Consider the following 20,698-nt stretch of genomic DNA (forward strand, 5'->3'; position numbering starts at 1 on the left):
AACTTCTGAAATAAAGGTTTTTTGGGGTTGTTTCCTGACGGACAATGTGAGGCCTTAGAATAACAAGGTTTTAAACTACTGCTTTAAATACATATGTAACCTATGTAACAGGGCTTTAAGGCTACACATCATACAGATTCTGTGTGACATTTCAAGCATGCTTGTTAGTTTAATCTTTTGAAATGTTTTATAGGTAATCTAGGGAATCTAGTGTTGTTGAATTAGTAGCGACATTCTGCCACTATCTGGCTAAGTACTGCAATTACACACAAACTCTTTTACGTTCTGATTTGTTTACAGATCATTGTGTCTTTTTTAGTTGGTGGCTGGTGATAATAGATGCTCAGAGTTACAATCCTCTGTGGACTTTTCAAAAATCATTCTGTAAATGTGACCTTTTTTTAAAAAAATATATCATCTGAAAGCTGAATAAATGCTTTCCATTGATGTGGTTTGTTAGGATAGAACAATATTTGGCTGAGATGCAACTATTTTAAAATCTGGAATCTCAGGTGTTTAAGAGTGTGGTTGGGGGGCGGGGGGGATTTATATACTGTACATATACGGTGATAAAAATGCAGATGAATGCCTTTCTTAGCACCATTTTTAACTTGGTTTAAATTAAATTGCTTGCATGTGTGTGTACTTACAGAAGTATCATTAAAGAAAGAATGTAAGTTATTAACTTTCACATGTAAAAATATAGTGTTTAATCATTTCTAAATATTTATTCAAATGAAAAACTTAGAAATAAGTAAGCAGGTATGACCTGCAATATTCTGGATACATGCATATTTAGTAAAGAGCCATACAGGTGCCTAGTGGGTAAACCATGGCATTACAAATGAAAATTATTTTTTTTCCAACCACAAAATGACTCTAATTTGCCTCTTTGCATTGGAACTTTTTTCTCTGTTTAACCTTAAATACTACACTAATTTTAATATAAGTAATAGAAATATTATATTATATATATATATATATACACACACTAATAAAGTCATTATTGGACCATAATTATTGGATATTTAGTACTAAATGATCACCTCAAAATATTAAATGAATATTACTGAACTAAAATATAGAACATTTATTTAACTGAAAAATAGCTGTATGGTCACTTTATAACTAAGCAATACCTGCGGGTTAAATACAAGAAAACCATATTAACCCTTACGAAAATTAACAATGGTTTTATTATAGTAAAAGTGTAGTAACCATGTTTTTGGCGCATTGATTTCCATTTGTATAACCATAGTTTTTCTAAATGGTTACACTATGGTTAGTGTAGCAAGACCGTGGTTAATTTGTGGTTACCATGGTTTAACTATAGTAACTATGGTTTTTCGGTTTTATTTGTAGTAAAACCATATTTAATTTTCGTAAGAGCTGCCTCTCCATCACTCTCCAGAATAAAATTATACTGTAAATGTCATCGACGTAAAAATCAATGCATAATATGCTGTCATGTTTACCAAAAATTGCTGCAAATACCTGTATAGTGAAGCTGTCGTCTCTGTCCTACTTAAACACATTCAAACGTACTGTCAACGCTAGTTTGTTTTGAGAGCTTCGTGAATCACGTGACCGCGTGGCGGTAAAAGCCGGCGAGATCAAAGCTTGTCGCAGCTCTGTTTTTCAACGGCTCTGGCGTTAACAGAAGCGGTACATTTTACGATTTACGCCACATTACGTGCGCCAAAACGGTATTTATCGTTTGAATTTTACTATTAAAACTTACAACATTTAAAAGCTGAAACTTTGTTTAGTTGCCAATTTGGCGTGAGCCTTAAATTGGGCAGAGTGAGAGCGTGAGACTGAGTCTGAAAGCGTGTGTCTCACCCCAAATGCATGAGACTTGGCAACCCTGGAATCTGAGGGTGGGAAAAAATCTAAATATTGAGAAAATCGCCTTTAAAGTTGTCCAAGTGAAATTCTTAGCAAAGCATGTTAATCAAAAATTAGCTTTTGATATTTACAGTAGCAGGAAATTTACAATCTTCATGAAACATGATCTTTACTTATCTTAACGATTTTTGGCATAAAAGAAAAAATAATCATTTTGACCCATACAGTGTATTTTTGGCTATTGCTACAAATATACCCGTGCTGTTTAAGACTAATTTTGTGGTCCAGGGTCACAAATATGATTGGCCATGAGAACCATCCAGATTCCATGCAAAGCCGAGAATATTGTCGGCTATAGCATATAATAAACAAGCATATTAAGCATATTATAAACAACAAAAACTATAGCATATCGTTTAAGACTACATATCTACTGTTTAAGAGTGAGGACAAAACTTAAATGCTTGAATGAACATTAATACGACCATTAGATGGCAGTAACGATATAGTCAACTCAATTCTTACCCTTCAAACCACCATCGAGGTTAGTGCTGGATCAACATGGCGGCGTGGAAGCTCCTCAGCACGGGGATGGGGTTTCTGCAGTCGTCCTTGCCGTTTTGTAGACAGGTAAAATCACCTTTAAAATTTCATATTTATAAATTAGAGCTCAGTTAGGACTTTGAATGCATTGTATTTGTGTTTGAATGGTGTTGTATTTAGATTGCGATCACGTTAAACACTGTAACATGTTAGACCGAGACACTCTGGTGACATTTATAGTTTACGTCAGTCAAAAAGCCTAATTTTTGTTTTATCATATGTCACCCTAGACCACAAAATCAGTCGTAAGTAGCACAGGTATATTTGTAGCAATAGCCAACAATACATTGTATGAGTCAAAATCGATTTTTCTATGCCAAATGTTATTAGGATATTAAGTAAAGATCATGTTCTATAAATATATTTTGTAAAATTTTCTACCGTAAATGTAAATATATAAGTAAGGCAGTTTTCTAAATAGTTGTGTCTTAGCCCAATATTGTTCTGTCATAACAAACCATAGAACAGTGGAAAGCTTATGTATTCATCTTTTCCATGGTGCATAAATCTCAATTTTTAAAAAGTTGACCGTTATGAATGGTTTTGTGGACCAGGGTCACATATGAGTTTTTGACTTGTAAAATCTCATCTGATGTTCTTCAGGCCTACAGGAATTCACTTGGAGTTGTGGAGCAGGTCAGGGGCTACTATGTTGACTGGAGGATGGTGCGGGATGTGAAAAGGAGACAAATGGCTTTTGAATATGCTGATACAAGACTGCGTATCAATGCCATTAGGAAGAATACTATTTTGCCAAAAGAGCTACAGGTATGTTTAAAGTCTTGCAGTTTCCATTTAGCGGAAGTTTATACTCTGTTGAGATTGTTTTCCATGTAAATAATTTTTTTCCCAGGATTTTAGATCCATTTACTTTGTTTTGACTTGCAATGAATGAATGAATGAATGAATGAAGTAATTAAATTTCTCTCATGATAATGTCTCTCATGTTTATTTTCACAGGAGATAGCTGATAAAGAAATAGCCGCACTACCTCGAGACAGTTGTCCCGTGCGCATTCGTAACAGGTGTGTGATGACGTCACGACCACGTGGAGTGAAGCGCAGGTGGCGTCTTAGTCGCATTGTTTTTCGCCATTTAGCGGACCACAACCAGATGTCTGGAATACAGAGATCAATGTGGTGATCAGCCATGGAATTGTGTAATGCTTGTTTTCTAAAACTTTGTCGGAAAAGAGGATATTCTTGCATAAAATGGAAAGACACTGAGCTGAAAAACCAACAAGCACCTGCTCAAATGCTGTATCTTTTTTTTTTTTTTTTTTTGTACTAAATTGAGTCAGATTACACTTTTTTTTTTTTTTGTCATCAACTGATGGTAAAATATGTAAGTTATTTTATTGCAGATACAATAAAAATGGTATAATGTGCTACACTTGTGTTTTGTGGGTTATTTTAGGTTTCTGGTACCTAACCTTTTTATGTTTTACTCTTTGTTTGGTGTCACACATTATAATATTTTATTTTTTGACCTTTTTTGAAAAATACAAAAAGAGGGATATATTATTTAAACTACACCTTTTATCAGCAGCACAAAGAACTTACAATTCATCATTTATTATAAATGCAAATGTAATTACTTGTTTGTGCATTGACAAATGAGCACTCCTTACATTAAGCAAGCAAAAACTAGTTCATTTTTCTTGTTAACTAGTAAATGTTCTGAGTATGTTAGAATATTTTCCTGTTGCTGAAATAAATATTGAAAGTTATGAGTGCGTTAAGATGTTTAAATTAAGTGTATATTTTTGTACTTTATTACACTACCGGTCAAAAGTTTGACCAGATTTTTAATGTTTTTAAAGAAGTCTCTTCTGTTCACCAAGCCTGCATTTATTTGATAAAGTTTTGAAATATTTTTACTATTTAAAACAACTTTTCTATTTGAATATATTTTAAAATGTAATTTATTCCTGTGATTTCAAAGCTAAATTTTTAGCATCATTTCTCTAGTCACATGATCCTTCAGAAATTCTACAATTCTGATTTGTTGCTCAAAAATTATTATTATGTTGAAAACAGCTAAATAGATTTTTTTTCAGGTTTCTTTGATGAAAAGAAAGTTCAGAAGAACAGCATTTATCTGAAACAGAAGTCTTTTGTATTAAAAAAAAAAAAAAAAACAAGTCAGGAATCTTGGTGTGATTCTGGAGTCAGACCTTAGTTTCAGTAGTCATGTCAAAGCAGTAACTAAATCAGCATACTATCATCTCAAAAACATTGCAAGAATTAGATGTTTTGTTTCCAGTCAAGACTTGGAGAAACTTGTTCATGCCTTTATCACAAGCAGGGTGGACTATTGTAATGGTCTCCTCACTGGCCTTCCCAAGAAAACCATTAGACAGCTGCAGCTCATCCAGAACGCTGCTGCCAGGGTTCTGACTAGAACCAGAAAATATGAGCATATCACACCAGTCCTCAGGTCCCTACACTGGCTTCCAGTTATATTTAGAATTGATTTTAAAGTACTTTTACACATAGGACCTAAATACATTGCAGATATGTTAACTGAATATAAACCTAACAAACCACTAAGATCATTAGGAACAAAACAAGTGGGAATCCGCCTTTAGCCATTATGCTGCCCGCAGTTGGAATCAGCTTCCAGAAGAGATCAAATGTGCTAAAACATTAGCTACATTTAAATCTAGACTCAAAACTCATCTGTTTAGCTGTGCACTTGCTGAATGAGCACTGTGCTACGTCCAAACTGATTGCACTAATGTATATCCTTTTTCCATTTTTAACTGTCTTAAATTTGTTTTAAATCAATTTTTAAATCATTTTAAAAGTTTTTATATTTTTTTTAGTTTTATTGTTGTGATTATTGTTTTTATGATTATTCTACTGCCTTTTTTTGTGAATTATTGTCTTTATTATTAGTTTTATGATTATTCTACTTCCTTTTATGTAAAGCACTTTGAATTACCTTTGTGTATGAAATGTGCTATATAAATAAACTTACCTTGCCTTGCCTTGCCTAAAAACATCTTTAACGTCACTTTTGATCAATTTAGAGCATTCTTGCTAAATAAAAGTATTATTTTCTATCATTTCTTTCCTTAAAAAATAAATAAATCAATCAAAAATTGTACTAATTAAGCTTTTGAATAGGACTGTATAATGTTACAAAAACTTTTTTATTTCAGATAAATGCTGATCTTTAATGCTTTTTGTTCATCAAATAATCCTGAAAAAATGTACTCAACTGTTTTAAATATTGATAATAATAATAATAATTAATAATAGAATGATTTCTGAAGAATCACGTGACACTGAAGACTGGAGTAATGATGCTGGAAATTTAGCTTTGATCACAGGAATAAATTAAATTTTAAAATATGTCACAATATTACTAATTTTTCTGTTTTTTGGAAAAAATGCAGGCTTGGTGAGCAGAAACAAATTCTTTAAAAAACATAAAAAATCTTTTGACTGGTAATGTACGTTAAGAATTATTTTACCCCAATAGGTAATGTAATACATTTGCAACAGTGTCATTTTTAGATTACTATTATTATGATTCCAAAGAATATTTAGCTTTTGTAAGAATTGCTTAGTCAAAGGTCACCAACATGCGGACTTTTATTTTGACATTACGTAACACGGAAGCAAGAATCCTTCTAGAAACAGCGCTTCATGCAGATCAACGGACACGCAGCGTCCGATTGAAAGCAAAGTTAATTTTCACCACTTAAATTAAAAACTACAGAAGACAGTTTCCTACGGTTTCCTCAAGGACAGCGATGGACATCAATGAACTGGTATAACAGACTGTTTTTTGTATGCTTTATTCATTTTAGTTCCATGTAATGAGTATATAGCAGTCCTGTTAGGTTTCGTTTTCATTGTACTGTAAAGCCTCTGATATAAAGAAACTACTAAATGTGAATGAAACGCATGTTTTACTAGAATGTTTAATGGGACAATATATAAATTGGGTGAATAAAGTAACACTCGGCTGTGAGATGACAGCTGCCTGCTGATCTCACCTGTGCTGCAATGAACAGGTAAACATGCTTCTTGATCTCAGATTTGACTTTGCGTCTTTAGATCACCGGTCTTGAGAGTGATCTTAAAGAGATCACGAGTCTGCTGGAGAAATGTGAACGCCAGCGCGTACGGGACGTGTTAACGCAAGAGCAGAAGAAAATAGAAAAAGAGCTGGCACAAAAACGACAGCAGAAACTGCAGCAAGCCAAGAAAGACTCTGGAGACAAAACGGACACAACACTCAAAGGATACACAGTCAAAATTAATAATTACGGTGCGTTTATATGTCATGATAATATAGTCTATTCCACAATGATATATGTATAGTCTAATACACCCGTCATTGTTTGTCTATCACTTAGGATGGGACCAGTCTGAGAAATTCGTCAAAATCTACATCACACTTAAAGGAGTACATACTATTCCAGCTGAAAATGTCGATGCCACCTTTACAGAGAGGTATGGTTTTGCATTGAATATTGGTTTATCATTTTTATTATGGTGATTTAGTGTTGTTTTTAATATGTGCATATTTAAATGTTTTGCTTTTCTGTTTTCACAGAGGTTTTAATGTTCTAGTCAAAGATCTGGATGGGAAGAACCATCAAATGACAGTCAACAATCTTTTATATCCCATTATTGTAGCTGACAGTAGTAAAAAGGTTTGTTACCTTTTTTGTTTTGGCGTATTTTGTTGGGAAAATGATTTGTTTTATAGATAAAATGGTATAGATAAAGAGCCTGTTGTGAAATTCATTCATTTACAGATAAAAACAGACATGGTCCTTGTTATGTGTAAGAAGAAGTCAACAAAAAAGTGGGACTGCTTGACACAAGTAGAAAAAAAGTCTAAGGATAAAGAGTGAGTGAAATGCACAAACTGTTAGTTATAAAAGTTATAAAAATGTATGTGTTAAAGCAAAACCTGTCTGTTTCAGCAAACCCAACTTGGATGAGAACGCCGACCCAAGCGAGGGGCTGATGAGCGTGCTGAAGAAGATTTACACTGATGGAGATGACGAGATGAAACGCACTATCAACAAGGCCTGGGTTGAGTCGCAAGAGAAGAAGGCCAAAGCAGATGATTTTGACTTTTGAGTCAGATTATTGATGCTTTCACACGAAGCACTAACCGTCAGCTGCTGCATACATGCCATTCCAATTTGTTTGAGTTGTTTTATGTATTTTTGTACTTTTTTTCTGTTAAATGCAGCTGTTACTGAAGGTTTTGTTTCATAATGTGTTTTCATTTCCATTGATATTTTGACTGTTCATACTTTAAAGTTGCTCCACATTGTAAACAAATGTTTGGTAAATGTTCAGTCAATGTTATTGCGTTTGATACCATGTACCTTAACTGCGAACAATGAAAAGAAATGAAAAAAAGTCATTTATTGCTTCTGGTGGTGAACAAATTAAATATTGCTGTCATGCAATATTACTATCATCATCATGGAGGTACCACAGTGTATCTAAGCTAAATAAACTGCGGATGTAATAAAAACCAGTGTTTGTTAATTATAATTTTAATATGGTCTAATAAATCTTTTAGATAACAGTTGTGCACATAAATGAGTTTTTGTTTATGGATAATAATTAGTCCCTGCAGTTTACCTATCAAGCCACAAGGAGGTGCATGTAACATCTATCGACACTACCAGTCAAACGTTTTTGAACAGTATTATTTTTAATGTTTTTTTTTTAAAGAAGTCTCTTCTGGTCTCCAAGCGTGCTTTTAATTGATCCAAAGTACAGCAAAAACTAAAATTTTGAAATATTTTGACTATTTAAGATAACTTTTTTCTATTTTCTACTTTATTCTATATATTTTAAAATGTTATTTATTCCTGTGATTTCAAAGCTGAATTTTTAGCATCATTACTCCAGTCTCTTGATCCTTCAGAAATCATTCTAATATTCTGATTTGCTGTTTAAAAAAACATTTATTAATAATATTATGTTGAAAACAGCTGAGTAGAATTTTTTTCAGGTTTCTTTGATGAAAAGAAAGTTCAGAAGAACAGCATTTATTTGAAATATACTACTATTTATAGTAGTACTATATTTTTTTTTTAAAGAAAAAAAAATTATATATATATATTTATATATAATACAAAATTTCAGATAAATGCTGATATTTGGGTCTTTCTATTCATTGAAGAATCCTGAAAAAAAGTACTCAACTGTTTTAAATAATAATAATAAATGTATCTTGAACAGCAAATCAGCATATTAGAATGATTTCAGAAGAATCATGTGGCACTGAAGACTGGAGTAATGATGCTGAAAATTTAGCTTTCATCACAGGAATAAATTACATTTTAAAATATATTCAAATGGAAAGCAGTCATTTTAAATACTGAAATATTTCACAGTATTACTGCTTTTTGCTGTATTTTTCGTCAAATAAATACAGGATCTATCTATCTATCATCTATCATCTATCTATCTATGTATCTATCTATCTATTTTATGGGTCTAAAGACTCATGTTCATAAAATGAAATATTGCTGTAAAGCAATATTAAGATGTATGAATGGAACTAAACTCAACTGTGAATTAGTGTTTGTCGATACAATCACGTTCACAGGATCATTTTCTAATCTAGCGAACATTATGTGCAAAAAAGTCCCCATAGTTTATTTCTTTAGCCACAAGGGTGCGCATGAAACCACGAGTTTATCATTTCACTTCTGTACAGCTGTATAGACAATGACGTAATTGGGCTCTATCCACATGATGTAAATACATCTGTGTATAGGCAATTCAAATATGTTTTAGTCTAATACATCTCTGAATGGTATGAAACACTATGATACGATAATATGATAACATGCATGACACAGTGTGATAAAGCGTAACTCAATCTGTAATATTTTGTTTTTACCCAGTAAGTGAATTTTTACAGTTAACCAATATGAACTAATGCAAAGCATATCTGATAATGCTAAACAAATGTTCGCATAAAAAAACCCTGCAATGGCATGTCGTCTCTTACACAAACCCTAAACAGAGGGGGGAAAAAGCAGCCAGTGCAAGTCATCCGGAGGTCCATAATCACGTCAACCATGATTGGATGATGCTCTTAGGTTTTCATTCACTTTTTCTCCAGCACTTTCATTTGCGTCTCTCTGATCTTTGATTGAATCTCCAGCAGCCAATGACGTTGTTTCTTTCCAGACGTCCCCGTTTTTCGCCCCGCCCACTGTCATGACGTCACGGAGAGTTTATATAGTGCAGGACTTCGGTGTGCGGGCATGTTTGACTCACAGGACTAGAGAACTTCGCCAGACTTTGGGACTTCGCATAAGGAGTTTATTTTCTAGGGCGAAGGATCTGTATTAATGAATGGATCCTACTTGTTTTACCTCAGCGCAGCGTCTTTCCTGTAAGATGATGAATCCGGATTTGTTCAAAGCGTCTCCAGCGGCTCAGCCGCCCGCCGCCAAGCCGAACCGGAGTAAATCAGAGCACGTTAAGACGGAGCTCGCCCAGGTGGTGGTTGACGCAAAGACCGGAAGATCGTACTGTAAAGGAAAGCTTTTGGGAAAGGTACCACTCTGATTTTACCAAGCTGGTCATTTTAATTATTTATGCGATTTGTCACTGTTGTCGCGTTTCCTGATGTGCTCAAACGTGGTCGCTGCGCAGTTTATCGGGTTCGGCTGGTTTTGGGAGATGGGTGCACCATAACCACTGGACCGCGGACCGCATTCCGCTCTGCCTGTGTTTTCCAGCACTGCGCCCTATGTTTCTTTCAAATATTATGCATTATGCATGATTTTCTGCAAAGACAGTATTTGCAGTTTACTATTGGATGGATGTTTAATGCGATTCCAGATTTGATTCGATGTCAGGAAAAGATGAATGGATGAATGAATCAGTGCATCAATGAAAATGATGCTGCATTGCCCAAGAGCATTGGAACCAATGATCACGGTCCCCGTTTTGTTACATTGTTTAGGAAACAAGGCTCTTCTTTTAATTAGACGATCGATTTAAGTCTAGTTAATCCTAATTCTAGTTTTAAAGTGCCGCATCATTGTGCGATGCTGTAAGGAGGGGTTGGTCAATTGGGAAAAGAATACGTCATTCCTTTGTACATGTGTTGGAACCAAAGTAAGAAATAAACTAAGGATTGGCGCAAAAACGCCCAAAATATTAGAAATGTGGAGACAAAGAAGTGATTTTTGGTGTTTCGATGCATGTTTGAAATTTCTTAAAGGAATCTGCTAACAAACATGTAGAATTTGGAATTTTTATTTTAGAGGATTTTCTGCAGATTTGTGATCCATCAAATGTGACCGATAAATCTTTATCAAAAGAAATAATGAATAAAAATAGCAGCTGCAAAACTTGAGGTGAATGGTAGATTGTTTTGCTTAAACAATTTTTTTTTTTTATAGACAATTGCCTTAATTTTGCTTCAGTTAAAGCACTTTAAAAATGGATGATACACTGTTTTTATGTGATGCAAGGGATAAAAATGCCCTTGAAAATCAATTACAGATACTAGTCTGGACGTATTGACGTGTCTGAACTCCATTTAAGCTGACTGTCTAGACTGCATTCTTGACATTAGTGATGCTGAAACGTGAATCAAATGGCTAACACGTTTGTGATGTCCAAATATGTTGACCTTATAAGCAACTAGCCAGTTTTTCAGTGAGTCGTTGAATTTTGAGACTGTTGTACAGTCACCTGCAGCCAGATGCTTGAGTTAATCATAACCTTCAGCATATTTTCCTGTTGAAACATTCTGAGTGACTGTACATGGCTTTTGTTTTAGGGTGGTTTTGCACGATGTTACGAGATGACCGATCTTGCCAACAACAAGATGTATGCTGTGAAAGTTATTCCCCAAAGCAGAGTCTCAAAGCCACACCAGAGAGAAAAGGTAAATTGACAATAGCCAAATACATGTGAATGTGAAAGTCATATTTCTAGCTGATTCAAGCTCTAATGTTTATTCATTGTGTCTCGCAGATCATCAATGAAATCGAGCTTCACAAAAGCCTCCAACACAAGCACGTGGTCAAGTTCTCCCATCATTTTGAGGACCAAGACAACATTTACATCTTCCTTGAACTCTGTAGCAGAAAGGTGAGTTGTACTGCCAACGACAGACTCCTCCCAGTCTGATTTGGTGAACGCAAGGCATTTACTCCAATCCTATGCTTACGTGTTTACAGTCTCTAGCACACATCTGGAAAGCAAGACATACGCTGACAGATCCAGAAGTACGTTACTACCTCAAACAGATCATATCTGCGCTCAAATACCTCCACAACAAAGGCATCCTCCACAGAGACCTCAAACTAGGTATTGTTTTTAAATGCTTGCTGTACTAGCATGACATGTCTAAGATGAGTGGTTTGCTAATGCTCAAATTTGTTTTTGCAGGTAATTTTTTTGTGAATGAAAACATGGATTTGAGATTAGGAGATTTTGGGCTGGCGGCAAAACTGGAGACCGTCGAACAGAGAAAGAAGTGAGTTTTCCTGCCTTCATCCTCATTAAGTTTGATTAAAATGCATTTGATCGGTGGGCTAAAGTGAAATACTTTCTTAAAGGACTATCTGCGGGACTCCAAACTACCTGGCACCAGAGGTCCTAAACAGACAAGGCCATGGGACCGAGTCAGATGTTTGGTCGCTGGGTTGTGTAATGTAAGTCTTATCAAATTTACTCTACAGTATGGTTTATGGTCATTGTGTATACCAGGGTTGGTTTGCGAGGCTGAGAATGAAATCATAATGTAATATTGAAGGTTTTAAAGTTAATATTTCAAGTAAATGTTTTTGAGCGAAGCGTTTCAGCTGACAAAAAAGATTGGGAATTCCTTGTGTACACTAATATAGGCCTATTATTAGAAGTATTTAAGGGGAAGTACGTAGTAAATATTTGATTTATGATGCATCAGATGTGACCGCCTTGATGACAAGTTCTTTTCTTGTCTGTTTAGGTACACACTCCTATGTGGGAATCCACCTTTTGAAACCTTAGACTTGAAAGAGACCTACAAGTGTATTAAGGAAGTGAGATACAGCCTTCCTCCTTCCCTCAATCCATCTGCACAGAAACTGATCTCTGCAATTCTTCAGAAAAACCCCTCTGACCGCCTTACGCTGGATCAGATACTGGCCCACGAGTATTTCACAAAGGTAAGCATATTAATAGCCTTGAGTTTAAGGGTTACTGGTCCCTAGGGTTGTAGATTCACGGATCAGTGATCTCCACGTAAAACTGATCGTACAGCGCAAAGCTTAAGTCATAGAGACTTGAAACTTGGAGGGATGGTACTCGCAACGCCTACAATGTGACCAAGGCTTGCCCCAGTCGATTCTCTGGAGAGTGAATCTCAATAATTATCAAAAAAAAATTTGAATTTGACTCACTGTTGCGTGCCAAAACTTTTGAAAGGGGCAGAGCTACTTTAAGTAATATGCCTATAACTCCTGAATGAAATGAGATCTCTCCACCAAACCCAGAACACTTATGTAAAGAGCTCAATCTGAGGTCACGGAAAAAAAAAATCAGAGCTTGGCCATTGGGTGGCGCTATAAAAAGGGAAAAAAAACATAAAAATGGCTATAACTATGCAACTGTTTGTCCTATCAACATGAAAATCACTGTGCATGGTCTTGGCCCGAAATGCCACAAGTGTCTACAAGGACATTTGTGTATCTCAAAAAACATGGTCGCCATTGGCTAGAGACAAATCGTAATGAAGCTCGTTGGCCTGTTCGACTTAAGGCCCCAAAGGTCTGAGAGAAATTTGAAAGAAGTCAGCCATTGGGGGCGATATCGCATTTTTCAAGGGCGTAAACAATTGTACGTTGCACGGTTCGAAGAGGGTCGTTTTGACAGGTGATTCTTAAAGTTTTGAGGAGATCGGACCACAGCTGGCGCTATAAAAGTTGTAAACGTTAAACATATTTTGATTGCCATGAATGCTTTAATTCATTCATTTGGTGGTTACAGTCATGCTAAACGATGTCTTTTTTTTTTTTGTGCTTAAATGCCTTATAGCGCTTGAACCCCGGCAATTGCTGCTTGCAGCTATATTCCTTTTAACTTGATTTAACTTGACAGATTTTTTTTATTTAAGTGTTTCCTTATTACTATCATTATTTTTCTCCTAAATTGACCTATTATTTCCTTCCCCTCAGGGCTTCACCCCAGAAAAACTTCCTCCTAGCAGCTGTGTGATGGTGCCTGAGCTTAATCCACCCAGCCCTGCCAAGAAGTTCTTCACCAAGATGGCTAAAAGCCTCTTTGGCAAGAAGAAATCAAAAGGTACGTACGTACTTCAATTACCAAAAACATTTTTTTTAATAGCTTTAGTTAACAATAACACCATTGGTTTGGATTAAAGCCTTAGCGTCTGACATTAGACATTGACATGTCATTGCAGCTGTTGAAAAGACACCTTGTGAGGAGAAAGATGACATTTCTAAACTGGTTTCTGGCATGGTGAAGCACTCCATCGGTCGGCAGATGAGCTACAAGACAATGGGAGTGAATGAGGTAATTCATCTTACATTTATGTGCATTGGCGTGTATTAATAGCTTCGCCTTAAACTTTCGCTCCACGGCTGACTCATGACTGTCGCAGAAAGCCAGTATGCGTGCTGTTTTTCAACATGGCTAAAGTGGGCTCTGTGGGGACGTGTTTTGAAAGCTGCTGTAGATGAATAATAGAGTGCAATAGTCCAGTCCAGCTATTGTGCTGAACCCAAAAATTGCAAAACATAACCCACGCAGTCGCTGAGTTAATCGCATGACAAATAGATCTTAAGCGTGAAACATTGTGCATTGCTTAAAACTGAGTATAAGGAAGTACTTGTGATTGTAAAAACAATATGACTTCCTCTTGATACTCAGGCCACTTCTCCAACGGTTCAACTGGCAAGCTCTGGCCCCCTGGACACCCCGGCAGAGGAGGAGTCCAGGAAGTCTGGGTCTCGTTCCTTCAAAGGCACCGTCGCCAGCAGCACTGATGGTAAGGAAGCGTAAAAGCGAATTCGCTCAGACATACAGCAAATAGTTTTGCATGCGTGTGGCCTATTTTAGGCTCAACCCCCCCGGCTTTTAAAAGCTGCTATTAGGAACAAGTTTGTCCAAAAACATCCTGGCCTAATTCGTTTGTTTTTTTTTTTTTTTTGCTGAATTTAGCAGCAAGGTGACTTGTCATTTCTACCCTTTGTAGATTTATATTTATACTACCAAAAATACTAAGCAGAACAACTTTTAAATATGAAATATTTTTTATGTCTTATTCAAGTAATTAAATCACTTTCAATTGCTCTCCACAAATAATTGACTTTGTCTCTCTTTTTTTCCCCCCTTCTCAGCTAGTGACGATATCCCAACCCCTGCTGCTGTGGCCGAATCTGCCATGAAGGTTCTCAACAGCTGCTTGTCTTCCATGCCAGCAGGTTTGTTCCCACACTCCAGTCACACTGAGGTGTTCAAGCAATGGCCATTTTCAAGGTTTGCTCTTAAGCCATTAATCATGTACTCAAATATTGTCCTTTCCTCTTCCAGCTTCAAGAAACCCACCCTGCCTTTCTAAAACCAAGCCTTTCATCTGGGTAACCAAGTGGGTCGACTACTCCAACAAATACGGCTTCGGTTACCAGCTCTCCAATCAAAACGTCGGCGTACTCTTCAACGAAGGCACTCATCTGAGCCTGTGTGACCAGCGGAGGTACGTCGGCTTACTTTCTATGCTCTGTAATGAGCGTCCAGTTTGGCATTTGGACTTGAGCTCTGATTGACCCATATAGGGTGCTTCGCTCTTTATAAAAGCTCTGCTTTGATTTATGTTCTAATTATTTTTTTTTCTTATTCTTCTGCAGGACTGTACGTTACTGTCTGACAAACAACAAACACTTTAGTTTTCCGGCTGATGCTTTACCAGAGAAGCTCCAGAGTCAAAAACACATAGTGGATTTGATGGCTAACTACATGGAGCAGAACTTAATGGAGGTAAGGCCAGAATTTAGCACTTAAAATGTATAATTTAAACATTTGTATTATAAGATTCTCTACCACTATTTTAAATGATATTTAAAATAGTTTATTTTCTAAAATGTATACAAGTAAAAAAAAAAATTAGTATTTAGTATATAAATATTTTTTCTTTGTATATAAAGCATTTTTATACAATATATATATTTATATAATATAATTTTTATATATATATTTTTTTTTTTACATATATTTTACATATATTTTTTAAATATATTTTATACAAAATATATTTATAGAAAAACTTATTTAATAAAAATGTAATTTTATTTTAAGTATAAAATGTAAATATATTGTATTTATTTACTTATATATAATGAATATAAATATAATGTATAATATTGTATAACTTTTTTTTTTAAACAAATATATATTTTAGAAATGTAAATGTATTGTATGTATAAATTATATACTATATTTTTATATAATTTTTATACATTAAATTTAATAAAAAAAAAAAATTATAATATAATATAATATCCCCCCCCAAATATTTTAAGTTTAGTTTATAAAACAAATTTTCTTTTTTGTAGGGTGGAGACGTCAACTGTGAGGACCAGCCACCTTCAAGCTCTTCTCCATTGCTTTTGCAGTGGATCAAAACTGATCACGCCTTAGTCATGCTCTTTGACAACCGAACTTTACAGGTAAGTCTCTGATCATGCAAAACCAACAGCTGAAACATTAACAATTTAAATTGCTTGGCCAAATCTTAACATTCCTTCTCTTTCCACTTCCTTTTCCAGGTTAATTTTTACACAGACCACACGAAAATCATCCTGTGCAAGAACTCTGACTCTTCGTACCTGCTGACATTCATCAGCAAGGATCGCGTCTCTTACTCCTACCCTCTGAACGTGCTTTCCGAATGGGGCTGCTCTACGGAGCTCCGGCAGCGGCTTCATTACGTGGTCCAGCTTCTCCAGCACTACACCAACGCATGAAGACTAAGAACTTCAATTCCAATTTGCTGCTTACCGCTTCCATTGAGAAGCAAAAAAGGACTATGACAAAAAAAAAATCAGGGGAAGCTTCCACGTTGCCACGAGGATCTCCTGTCCTTGGTCATCGGCTGGCCTCTTTGAACTATGGTGCACTATTTTTTTCTTTCGTTGTTTTTGCAACTGAGCCTACACCAACAGTATCACACTACCAGCTTGACTCACAGTGTGCACAACTAAAATTGGAGCCTGTTCGTTTTATTTCATTTTTTAATTAGCTGGACTGAAGTTGAGATGGCATAAAACTCACAGGGTTCTTAAGCATCTTGCTTTTGCTCGCGGTGTCCCGAACGCTGTGCGAGATGGGCTTGGCTTTTTATGCTCGATCACTTGGCTTTTTCTTTTAAAAAGAAGACATTTTATTTCACTAAATAGTACACAAGAGCTACGAACACCAAATGGTTATACTTTTAAAGAGATTAGTTTTAAAGACGGCAGAGGTGAATGGCTGAGGTGGAATTGTAATTCATGGAGGAGCAGTTAGGAGCGGGAGAGACTAAAGTGCCTTTCTGATGGATTCCTCTGTGCAATAATGGCCCTCAAGCTTAAGTCACAAAGGGAATGATATAGAGTCTTCATATTCGGTTTTCCAAGCCAATTAGGCAGGAGTTGGGGACGAAACACTACAAATACACACCTGATATAAGCTTTTTGCTGTTAAAAGTTATTATATCCTTAATGTCTGTACTTGAGGAGAAAAAAAAAAAGACTATGTATTCAGTGTGCCTCCAGCTTTGTTTACTTGACATGCTCCATCATAAGTAATCATAACGTCCTCAAAACTGTGACCATGGCTGTAAGTGTTACATAAGTGTTCAGAATACCAACATTGTGAAAGCCATTACCCTCAGACAAATCCTAACTAGTATTATTAATTAATTAATTGTGGCACGTGTTCTATTTATTTTTTTATTTATAGTTTTTTTTATTTATTGATGTAACATAATTGTACGGTGTCAACACTGGGAAATGTTCAGTATGATCACTTTTTATGTCTTGGGAGAGTGGGGGGGAATAAAGTTTATTGAAAATATACATTTTCTGTCTCTCGAGTTCATTTTATTATTATTTTTTTTCTTTCTGATTTGAAAGACAATTAAATGTTTTAATTTAAGTCTATAAAATGTGATTTCTATATACTATGGTTGAAAACTTTAGGCTTAGTAATTACTATTACTTTTTTTTTTTTTTTTTTTTTTTTTTTTACATGACTTGTTCAGTAAGACATAAATCAACACATTAAGTGAGTATTTAGAAAAAAAACTTAGACTTTTAGAAAAATTACGGCCCCGTTTATTTAATTTGAATATTTTACATATATAATAAAAACATGTTACTGCTTGTCTTAGCACTTTTTTGAATTCTAAAAACAAAGATATAAAATGACAATTTGTATATAAATTGTAATCCAGCTTTGCCATTACAGTATCGATGTACTGTTTAAGATGGATAAACTTTCTTTTACATTATTAGAGAATAAACCCTAATGACTTTGATTATTAAAAAATACTTTCTTTAAAAAATTGTAATGATATTTCTCTATATTGCTGTTTTTTTTTCTGTTTTTGATCAAATAAAGGCAGCCTAGGAGAGCATAAAAGACTTAATAAAATATATATACAGTTTAAGTCAAAAGTTAATTATTTTACCAAAATAACAGGGATCATACAAAATGCATGTTGTTTTTTTTATTTAGTACATATAGCCCACAAGAAAAAATAGTTGAATTCATAAAAATTACCCTGTTCAAAAGTTAAAACGGCTAAACTGCCCGCTGTTCTTGTTTTTAAACCCTTTTCAACAATGACTGTATGATTTTAAGATCCATCTTTTCACACTGAGGACAACTGAGGGACTCATATACAACTATTACAGAAGGTTAAATCGCTCACAGATGCTTCAGAAGGAAAAACTGTGCATTAAGAGCTGGGGGGTGTAAACTTTTGAACTTTTGCCTAAAAATCATATTTTTTTCATTTAGTACTGCCATTCAGAAGCTACAAAAGATGCTTACATGTTTCCCGGAAGACAAAATAAGTTAAATTTACCCTGATCTTCAAATTCCAAAAGTTTTCACCCCCCCCCCCACCTTAATGGATTGTTTTTCCTTCTGGAGCATCAGTGAGCGATTTAACCTTCTGTAATAGTTGTATATGAGTCCCTCAGTTGTCCTCAGTGTGAAAAGATGGATCTCAAAATCATACAGTCATCATTGGAAAGGGTTCAAATACACAAAAATGCTGAAAAACCAAAGAATTTGGTTTTTAGTTTTGGAAAAGAACAGCGGGCAGTTTAACTGACTCATGAACAATTATCACTAAACAACAACAACAACAACAACAAAACAGCTGTGGATCATTCAGATAACAACAGTATTAAAAATCATGTATGAAAACTTTTGCACAGGGTCATTTTTATAAATTCTTAAAACTATTTTCTCTTGTGGACTATATATAATGATATTTTATATCAAATATCTTATTCAGTTCAGTACTAAATACAAAAACTAAAAAAATAACATTTTACAAATTCTACAAGGTGTATGTAAACTTTTGACTTCAAATGTATATGTTTTGATGGTCGTAGTATATTATATGTGTTTGTCTCTTTAAGCATGTATTTTGTATACACATATTAAATGCATAATTAACCCAAAAATTAAAATTCCCTCATTAGTTACTCCTATGTCGTTCCAAACCCATAAGACCTTCGTTCTGATGTCACATTTCAACAATGTCCTTACTACCTTTCTTGGTCTTAAACATGTCAGTTGTGTTGCTGTCTATGCAGGGTCAGAAAGTTCTTGGATTTCTCGAATTTGTGTTCCGAAGATGAACGAAGGTCTTATGTTTTTGGAACGACACGAGAGTGAGTAATTCATGACAGAGTTTCTTTTTTGGGTGAACTATGCCTTTAAGAGCTGTTAATTTAGCCTTCATTCAAAGTACATCCCGTGCACTAAAGCCACAGCAAACAGTGAGTGATTTTGGAAAACAGCAGATGTGTAGTTGTCAGTGTTGGGGTTCATCAGGCTACGGCTGGCCACCCTTATGCCTTGTTTACCACTCTGCCCAACCACCACCTGGCACACGAGTTTATATCGTGGTGGATTGACATCTTTTAGCTTACTGAGAACTAGATCTGCTAACATTTGACACAGCTGGCTACAACTATCAGGGCTGTAACACACACCTTCCAAATAACTATCCAAAGTGGCCTGTAAGATCTGCTGGGTCCTGCTGGCACTGAAGTGGCACCCTGGTTCTGGTCCCATTCTGTAGGTGTTCTCCACATAAACCTCTTGAATAGGTTGTTGAAAGTACAGTCCAGAGAAGCTCACTCGTCCTCCCTGGTGCCAGCCTGCGAATGAGAATCGCTTTCCTATGGAAATGTGAGAATGACTGACGTTGGGGCTCAAGAATGATGACTCGGATGAAGGAACCGTCATGGATCTGAGGAACAGGGGTCTGTGGTGGGGATGGTCCTTGGATTGGTCTTTGGAACTTTGCCGAGTGGAGATGGAGCCCAAACGTCGCCTCGGAGGCCCTGAGGCACCTGGTTCTGTGGCCATGGAGCGATTGAACTGAGCTAAGGTCTCCTGAGATAGTGGTAGAGGCTGATTGGCCATGATGAAGAAGATCTGTGAGGACACACAACACATTGTATTTATCAATATGGCCTCGTTCAAAAAGATACAGTTTACAAATAAATACAATTAATTTAAAATATCTTTATCTATACAGTTGAAGTCAAAAGTTTACATACACCTTGCAGAATCAGTAAAATGTTAATTATTTTACCAAATACTGATATTTTACATAAAAAGACGTTTACATACAGTCCACTAGAGAAAATAATACTTAAATTTATAAAAAATGACCCTGTTCAAAAGTTTACATACACTTGATTCTTAACACTGTGTTGTTACCTGAATGATCCACAGCTGTTTTTTTGTTTAGTGATAGTTGTTCATGAGTCTTGTTTGTCCTGAACAGCTAAACTACCCACTGTTCTTCAGAAAAATCCTTCATGTCACACAAATTCTTTGGTTTTTCAGCATTTTTGTGTATTTGAACCCTTTCCAACAACGACTGTATGATTTTGAAAACTTTTTGAATTTGAAGATCAGGGTAAATTTAACTTATTTTGTCTTCTGGGAAACATGTTAAGTATTTAATGTAGCTTCTAAAGGGCAGTGCT

General features: G+C 35.4%; 4 protein-coding genes across 6 annotated transcripts in view; 3 read left to right on the top strand and 1 right to left on the bottom strand.

Annotated features, from left to right (window-relative positions):
• Positions 1-2,356: 2,356 nt before the first annotated feature.
• On the top strand, positions 2,357-3,824 carry mrps14 (mitochondrial ribosomal protein S14). The gene is made up of 3 exons (XM_051130788.1): positions 2,357-2,478; positions 3,055-3,219; positions 3,412-3,824. The coding sequence occupies exons 1-3, from the start codon at positions 2,410-2,412 to the stop codon at positions 3,592-3,594; spliced, it is 417 nt and encodes a 138-aa protein (XP_050986745.1). The 5' UTR covers positions 2,357-2,409; the 3' UTR covers positions 3,595-3,824.
• Positions 3,825-6,078: 2,254 nt separating this feature from the next.
• On the top strand, positions 6,079-7,991 carry cacybp (calcyclin binding protein). Its single transcript, XM_051130761.1, has 6 exons — positions 6,079-6,232; positions 6,522-6,735; positions 6,824-6,920; positions 7,024-7,123; positions 7,229-7,323; positions 7,400-7,991. The coding sequence occupies exons 1-6, from the start codon at positions 6,215-6,217 to the stop codon at positions 7,557-7,559; spliced, it is 684 nt and encodes a 227-aa protein (XP_050986718.1). The 5' UTR covers positions 6,079-6,214; the 3' UTR covers positions 7,560-7,991.
• A 1,728-nt stretch (positions 7,992-9,719) lies between these two features.
• Positions 9,720-17,533, top strand: plk3 (polo-like kinase 3 (Drosophila)). The gene is made up of 15 exons (XM_051130717.1): positions 9,720-10,013; positions 11,251-11,358; positions 11,448-11,564; positions 11,654-11,783; positions 11,865-11,952; positions 12,035-12,130; positions 12,427-12,625; positions 13,634-13,760; positions 13,879-13,991; positions 14,349-14,466; positions 14,819-14,902; positions 15,012-15,174; positions 15,326-15,455; positions 16,031-16,144; positions 16,244-17,533. The coding sequence occupies exons 1-15, from the start codon at positions 9,810-9,812 to the stop codon at positions 16,439-16,441; spliced, it is 1,989 nt and encodes a 662-aa protein (XP_050986674.1). The 5' UTR covers positions 9,720-9,809; the 3' UTR covers positions 16,442-17,533.
• Positions 17,534-18,697: 1,164 nt separating this feature from the next.
• The window catches only part of LOC127178088 (dynein light chain Tctex-type 5-B), a 62,791-nt gene continuing 60,790 nt past the window's right edge, over positions 18,698-20,698 (bottom strand). For all 3 annotated transcript variants that reach the window (XM_051130741.1, XM_051130754.1, XM_051130748.1), the window contains one exon: positions 18,698-20,138. In XM_051130741.1, coding sequence (XP_050986698.1) covers positions 19,434-20,138 — 705 coding nt within the window. In that variant the 3' untranslated portion in view covers positions 18,698-19,433. The remainder of the gene's footprint in view (positions 20,139-20,698) is intronic.

The sequence above is a fragment of the Labeo rohita genome, chromosome 2 (assembly GCF_022985175.1).
Source record: "Labeo rohita strain BAU-BD-2019 chromosome 2, IGBB_LRoh.1.0, whole genome shotgun sequence".
NCBI classification, from domain to species: Eukaryota; Metazoa; Chordata; class Actinopteri; order Cypriniformes; family Cyprinidae; genus Labeo; species Labeo rohita.

Bases quoted from the DNA above. Each gene is read 5' to 3' on its own strand.
- plk3 (XM_051130717.1), top strand. From the start codon at position 9,810: ATGGATCCTACTTGTTTTACCTCAGCGCAGCGTCTTTCCTGTAAGATG. The intron at 10,014-11,250 runs GTACCACTCTGA...CTTTTGTTTTAG, and splicing joins AAGGAAAGCTTTTGGGAAAG to GGTGGTTTTGCACGATGTTA. The intron at 12,626-13,633 runs GTAAGCATATTA...CCTTCCCCTCAG, and splicing joins CCCACGAGTATTTCACAAAG to GGCTTCACCCCAGAAAAACT.
- mrps14 (XM_051130788.1), top strand. From the start codon at position 2,410: ATGGCGGCGTGGAAGCTCCTCAGCACGGGGATGGGGTTTCTGCAGTCG. The intron at 2,479-3,054 runs GTAAAATCACCT...GATGTTCTTCAG, and splicing joins CCTTGCCGTTTTGTAGACAG to GCCTACAGGAATTCACTTGG. The intron at 3,220-3,411 runs GTATGTTTAAAG...TTATTTTCACAG, and splicing joins TTTTGCCAAAAGAGCTACAG to GAGATAGCTGATAAAGAAAT.
- cacybp (XM_051130761.1), top strand. The intron at 6,736-6,823 runs GTGCGTTTATAT...TCTATCACTTAG, and splicing joins AGTCAAAATTAATAATTACG to GATGGGACCAGTCTGAGAAA. The intron at 6,921-7,023 runs GTATGGTTTTGC...CTGTTTTCACAG, and splicing joins GATGCCACCTTTACAGAGAG to AGGTTTTAATGTTCTAGTCA.